Below are 7,500 nucleotides of genomic sequence, written 5' to 3'. Positions count from 1 at the left end.
TCAAATTTTGCTTGATTTTTTCCCTCTTTTTTTCTGTACTGCCACTAACTTTATTCAGGGAGCAATTGAATCGTGTCACGTGAATTGTCCCACACTCCAATTACTGGCAGTCGATGTGCAACGCTTAACACGCAGAGAATGCATTCGTGAAAAGCAGCAGCAGAGTTTCTAATAATACTCGAGCTACTTACATTACAGAGAGAGAGAGAGAGAGAGAGAGAGAGAGAGAGAGAGAGAGAGAGAGAGAGAGAGAGAGAGAGAGAGAGAGAGAGAGAGAGAGAAAGAAAGAAAGAAAGAAAGAAAGAAAGAAAGAAAGAAAGAAAGAAAGAAAGAAAAGAGAAAAAAAGAAAAAGAGAGAGAGAGAGAGAGAGAGAGAGAGAGAGAGAATTGTAAAATGCCATACAGTGATCAGTATTACAACTATAACCTACAGTACCTCTAGTCTACACCGTTTGTTGATATTTGATGCAATGTAGCTGACTGCAAATCAGAATGTAGCCTTGAAAGAGTGGAATCATATTTGGAGGTAAGATGAAGATGATGATGATGATGATGATGATGATGATGATGATAGTTGCGCTGGAGATGATGAAGTCCCCCTTTACAGTGCAAAACTCATTATTTGTTTCATGGTTGAGCAAAATTATGAGACATTTTTACATATTCTATGACTGCAAGCACACTTTTCCACAGCAGATGTTAATGAGGTCACATAAATAAAGAGATGTTATGAAATAGTAAAGACACAAAAAATAGCAAACGAGATATTGAGCAGAGTGAAAAAAAAAAAACATATTCTAGTTATGCTTCATTGTTGACTGAGCATCTGCACTTAATTAGCAGAATATATTCGTAATTGTACCGGTAATAACAATATGAACAAAAAACAAGGGAAAGGAAAGAATAAAAGCAAGAACGAGAACAGGAACCAAAAGAACGAGAGGAACAAGAACAAGAATATAAACAACAATGACGAGAGATCCAGAACGCCTCTTAACTAATGAATTGCGTTGTCTTTGGTGACTTAACCCCTTCAGTAGCATTTTTACTAGTTTTCGTTATAATTAGACGATTTTATTTACAATAGGAAGAGTCTGTGGAGGTGAGAAGATTACTAGCTAGACCCGTCACTGTTTTTATCTCCTCATAAGTTTCTGAAGCTGTATAAAATCACCAAATAGTAAGCAGAATAAATATTAAAATGTGTCATGGTACTGAAGAGGTTCATACGTAATTAGTACAGGAGATTAAATTGTCATACTCCATGAAGCACACACACACACACACACACACACACACACACACACAATTATCATAACACAGGATGATAAGGAAAGTATTTGTGATTCATAAATACGATGTTAATGTAAGTCAACATATTCTGTAAATTTGACCGACCTGGTAATCTGATAACGGCATTTCACTACCTTCAGAGAAAAGCAAATACTACCATGATTACTTAATTACATGCATTGTGCGGTACAAATAACAGTTGATCGCTTATTTCTGCAGCAAACGGAACTCATTTCACTCCCACATTACACGTCCTGCCATACCCTAACCAAACCGGTCACTGCTTCTTCACTGTACGAGGTTCACGGTATAGTTAATCGCTTATTTCTGCAGCAAACGGAACTCATCTCACTCCCACATTACACGTCTTCCCTTACTCTTCACTGTACGAGCTTCACTGTACCCGCAAATTCAAGACACTTATATCTCAAGTGACACACAGAATATGGTTGTATCAAGCGTCTCCGCCTAATTCCACTTCGCCATGAGCTGATCTGGCGGGTCTGGGAGGAATCCTTACATTAGCAGGAGTTTCGTGTGGTGCATCACAAACTCCCTCCTGACCCTGCCTCCGTCCATTACTGTAACTCTGGCACATAATTCTCCTTCTTACTCCTTTGCTCTAACTGGTATAAATTTAATGCGTTGCTTGGTATCGCTGTAGTATGAAGATCGCGGATTTATATACCATATCTATGTATGAAGAGGAATAAAAAGGGCTTATTACAGACGACGTGGAGCGTATCCGTGGTTCACAGATTAAAGATTGCCCACGGAATCCGATAAATCATTTGCCCCTTCCCTTTTCACAGCCACTTTCAGCCCGCTACCCGCCCTGACTCCGAGTAACCAACGTGCCAGAACTGAGGACACGGGATATTTCTGACGTTTTCACCTCGTTCAGGCTAAAGGTTTTCAATCCAAATCGTCCCATTCTCATCGATTTCCACTGTCCTTCCCGCCGTTCTGGTTCATCTCGCCGCGCTGCTTTTCTCCCATTTCAGTAAATTTAATGGTTTCCACAGCGTTACATGCACTCGGGACTAAATTGTATTATGCTGGTGGCTGGCACACGAACGTCTCCTAAGGTCTTCCTCACAGCAAATGTAGCTTCTCCTCTCGACTCCTCAAGAAGCACGAAACACTTCAATCATCCTTGAATTACCAGCATACTTTGCGTGTCTTCACTTCCACCTCACCTTTACCACATCCTACCCTCCCTTCCTTGCTGTGAGGAGGAGACGCTGGATGCAGAGAGCAAACTATATGTAATTACTTTGTGTGTGTGTGTGTGTGTGTGTGTGTGTGTGTGTGTGTGTGTGTGTGTGTGTGTGTGTGTGTGTGTGTGTGTGTGTTTTAGTAGATAAGTGAATATGTCGATAAGCGACTAAGTAAGGGAGAGAGAGAGAGAGAGAGAGAGAGAGAGAGAGAGAGAGAGAGAGAGAGAGAGAGAGAGAGAGAGAGAGAGAGAGAGAGAGAGAGAGAGAGAAATTGAAAATTTTAAAAAAGCAGACTCTTTAATATTGCGAGAACAACGGAAAAAATTCCGATATTTTTTAGGTACTTGTTCATTGAATTCCTCTCCATTCTTTACGAATGAAATAACTTCATCCCTTTCTGTTGATAAAGTTGAAACACTTTTGTGCTCTAATAACTTACAGATCTATGAAGAACACTTTTTCTTAAAGGTTACGTTATATTTATTTCCAAGCGAACAGTTCGACAAGCAACGTGCCGCGTGTTGCATGAAATAACGAAACGCACCAACTAATGTTTCACAGAAGGTTTTTGTTTGTTGCAGTTTCAGAAAATGTTTGCTTAACCATGTTTGTTTTTCTTCACAATATCAGATTGTGATCAGTTTTACGTTATATCATTGTTCTGATAAATACAAGATAAGAACTCTGAAGACTTATCCCTGGAAGATAAAACGGAACCAGATATTTTTTTAAAAATCTCCCATAACATTAGTGTCGCGAATAAGGCAGGTGACCTATATAGGTAAAACATTTTCTTGTATACTGCTAAGATTACGCAAGATACTGTTATCCTAAGGAGAGTGCAATACAGTGTACAGCATGTTCTTGACAAAATCACTGACATGTGATCTTTTCTTCCACCACATGAACTATAGAAATCTCGAGATCAGACTTCCAGGCCACCAAACCTCCCACAATTCTAGGACATTCCTGAAACTCAAAACGCTTATAAAGTTATACCGTTGTTGAGAAATGAAAGCAATAAATACTATACAAGCTTTCCAAATTATATATATATATATATATATATATATATATATACCTTTTACAACAAAGAGGTGAGCTGCAGCAGCGACCCTCTACGTGTGCCCTCAACCCACGTCAGATCAAGCAAAGCAGTCCTAAGAACACAGTGGTGCTGCTCGTGATCATTTTCAAGCGAGGTAGTGATGGATGGTCGTGACAGCGATGTGAAAACAATTTCAGAAATAAAACAAGAACTATTGGAAATGTTCATAGTATTCTTTCTCCGATACAAACCTAAAGGCAATTCCTACTCTTATCAGACATTCTGCAACAAGTTCATAAAGTAAAAAGAAATTTTATAGAGGCTAATCTGTCGAGTACCTCTCTTTTGCCTTGTAACACAGCACACGTACGACTAACGAAGTAGTCTGTGCTGATTGGATGATCATGTAACAGGTTTATAGAGATTTACATTAATCCTAAAATGTAACAGTAAGAATAAAGGCAGCGGAATATATATACTGAAGCCTTATCTAATGTTGCTGCTGCTGCTACTACTACTCCTGTCACTGCTATTGTTGCTTTCATGCACACACAAGCTCTGCTTGATTAATTAACTTCATCATGTTATTACAGGGTTTTTTTCAATCCTGTGTTCCAATTCATGAAAGGCATCACAAACAACATTTACCGAGAAGATACTAATTGAAATACTGTAAGTGTGTCAGTACTCGGCAGTCATAGGCACAGTCAAGGAGTGCTAACCTGCGTTATTCTACAATTATGACCATTTACACGATGCAGCATAATAAACAATGGCTGAATATCATCAGACTTCTTTTTTTAATGGAATGTAATTCATAATCAGTAAAGTTGAGTTAAGGTGAAAGTTGGTGTTAAAATAGACTGCCACACGAAATGAAGGGAAAGAAGCACGAGTGATTCCAAATGCCCATGTAGGATATGAAGATTCTTTCTTGGCTTCTTTATCATAAACGATACTCTACTGTTCTAGATTATATCAATCAGCAATCCACATGGTGTCAATTTTGAAATCTATTAATATGAAGAGAGAGAGAGAGAGAGAGAGAGAGAGAGAGAGAGAGAGAGAGACGATTCATCCATACTTTATGAACCAGTTTGTTCGACTAAATACTCGTACGCTTCAAAAGGCTCGGGAAGCATCCTCCATTCAGTACCACAGTATCTCCTCCAAGCTGAGCACCACACTTTTAGCATTCTTTCAATTACCATTGTTCACTACACAACGCTCTTTCTCAAATACTGTAAATCAAGCGCAATACCAAGTAAGACAATAAATAGAGAACGCAAGCGAAGACTTGTGAGAGATCGAGGTTTCATGACCAGTGGTTCGAACGAGTGGCTCTCCGTTATTGTCAGTGCAGTGTCTGTCCAGAAAGTAACAACGCATCTCTCATCCGTGAATCGATTCTTGTGTGTCAGAAACTGGCTCACATCCGTATATGTCTTGCGAGAAGGAAGGAAGAATGGATAGGAGGAAAGAGGGACTGAGGATGCCGGAAGGGTATAAAGGGGTAATACTCTTCCTCGAAGCGAACCGCAGAGAATGAGCTGATTAGGAAGGAAAGGGGAAAAAAGAGTATAAATGAGGCAGAAGTGGATAAAAGGGACGGTGTAGAGAAGGGGAACGTGGTGTGTTAAACAAGGTGACAATAATGTATAACAGTTGACTTACTCAGAGCTTCAGCACTCGGGGTTAACATGTTTTAAGGCGAATTCACAACCAAACCAATTTATTCGTGCCAACATTATGAAGATATACGATGTTTTTATTATGCCCTCTGGTTCTAAAAGCATAAACAGACTTGCATACATAAAAATTTTGTAGGAAAACATTTTCCACGTGAAAATAATGTTGGTACAGCAAATATTAAATAATTCTGCAGTACATAATTTATACATCTTGCCTGAATAATAAAAGATAAACTGCTGGATACTCATTCAATATTAACAATAACTCATTTAAACACAGTGAAACAAAATAGTAGGTTAGCGGGTCATGTGTGAGGAATAATGGATGACTCGTATCAGCCTGACGATGAAGTGGTTTCCTTCCTTACCTTGAGAGCATCCAGCGTGGAAGGAGATGGTGATGGTGAGGAGGGCCACCACGCCCACCACCCTACTCCGTGCCCACCCTTTCCCCTGCATCTTGGTCCTGCCGGCCGCCGCGGTGGTGGTCAATGCTCGCGGTGACGCGGTCTCCCAGAAGGGCCAAGGTGGGTCAGGGAAGGGTCTCGCCGCTCCCTGGCCTCGCTAATGAGTCTTCACGGGTGCACTTGTATGTTCACTAAGGAATATCCCAGCGACAGAACGAAAATGTATGAAACTATACAGCCTCCGGTGCTTTTCGTTACACGCAACACGGTAGGTTTCCACTAAAAAGTTTCCGCACAAAACTGTGAATCTCTGATACTTCGCCGCAGTATTCTATAATAGTTTAAAACAGCACTATACAAATAAACACAAAGCGCTAAACCATGTATCTAAACATTTTCATGTAAGCACATTGCAAGAACGTTCACTGCTGTCCGTGCACCGCCCAAGGAACTCTGCTCATTCAAGTGGAGGTCAGAAGGCAGACAGACGCACGTAGGCTTCACTCCTCACCGACCCGGGATGGCGGTAACACTGGCGGGTGGCGGGCAGCTGCTGCTCTGCTCCCGCTGCCTCTCCCTGCTCCCTCCCACACACCACCCACCCACTGCCCCTATCCCGCTCGCCACCCAGCTATTTTCAATGCCAGCGCCTGCGTCTCCTACAAGAGTTGTTAAATAGCACGGTAGTGATGTGTGTCTGGTCACTCTGGTATGGTAAATGAGTATGTTAGTGAATATAAAATATTTCACACTCATTTCAACACAACCTGAATTTCGTGGTTTAGATCTCAAAAATCTCTATTTCATTACTCATCATGATGAATACTAAACCTTTCACTGCGATATGCAATAATTCACAGCACTAAAAATAAGGTATGAAATGTTTTACAAGCACATACAAAGATGGAAACATAAATTTGGCAATTTCTAGATCGTATACTGTGGAGGTGGCGGTAAAACAAGAAAAAGTGTCTTAAAGTGGTTAGTGATTGAAGAAGATCAGACAAAGACCGGTATTCGAATAGATAGACAGATAAATAGATAATTCTCATTCTGCATATACAGTTTACATCTACCCATCCATCCATAAGTACAAACGACACGGTAGGTAAATATAGGTAGATATATAGAAGAAGAAACCTGTAGCTCACTATATCATTTCCTACATACCCAGCTGCCCGCACCAGTGAACGCCTCAGCTGTGTTCCGCCATCACATCTTCCTGAAGTGGATCTATGATAGGACTCTTCCGGTAAGCATCCGTAAATCATTTAGTGTCCCTTCACCAAACATTTACATTTCGAGCACTGTATATATTCAATAAGTATCATAACATTATATACGCTATACATAACAAGAATAATGATGTAAAATAAAGAGGCACAAGAAAAAGAGCGTCTCAGAGGCAAAAAATATAAGAGAAAACGCCAACTGGTCTTATGAGGAGATAGAATACGCTAATTAAAGTTGGGAGATGAAGTTGAAATGAAGGAATGGAGAAACTTTATTAACATTAGGCAGAGATTAGAAGGAGTAGTATCTATCTATCTGTCCATTTATCTAACTTTATTAACGTTAGGCAGAGGTTAGAAGGACAGGTGAATGTCAATTTTATATACCAATTAGTATTAGGAGTAGTATCTATTTATCTGTCCATTTATCTATCTACCTACGTTACCTATCTACCTATTCTATTTACTTATCTCTCTATCTGAATCCATTGTCAGTCTGTGTATCTACCCACCCATCCACTTATCAAGCTATTTCCCAGTAAGGCCATAATGACCACGCAAACTAACTTCATGCTTACTACAGTCACAGCCGTGGTTGAGTGATCAGGC

General features: G+C 40.1%; 1 protein-coding gene across 3 annotated transcripts in view; it reads right to left on the bottom strand.

Annotated features, from left to right (window-relative positions):
- The window catches only part of LOC123503609 (zwei Ig domain protein zig-8-like), a 302,946-nt gene extending 296,767 nt beyond the window's left edge, over window positions 1–6,179 (bottom strand). For all 3 annotated transcript variants that reach the window (XM_045253519.1, XM_045253518.1, XM_045253520.1), the window contains exon 1: window positions 5,621–6,179. In XM_045253519.1, the coding sequence (XP_045109454.1) occupies window positions 5,621–5,711 (91 nt within the window). In that variant the 5' untranslated portion in view covers window positions 5,712–6,179. The remainder of the gene's footprint in view (window positions 1–5,620) is intronic.
- Window positions 6,180–7,500: the final 1,321 nt, after the last annotated feature.

This window comes from Portunus trituberculatus, chromosome 14 (assembly GCF_017591435.1).
Source record: "Portunus trituberculatus isolate SZX2019 chromosome 14, ASM1759143v1, whole genome shotgun sequence".
In the NCBI taxonomy this organism is placed as follows: domain Eukaryota; kingdom Metazoa; phylum Arthropoda; class Malacostraca; order Decapoda; family Portunidae; genus Portunus; species Portunus trituberculatus.
The sequence above is the reverse complement of the archived record's forward strand: the minus strand, read 5'-3'. Positions and strand labels throughout refer to the sequence as shown.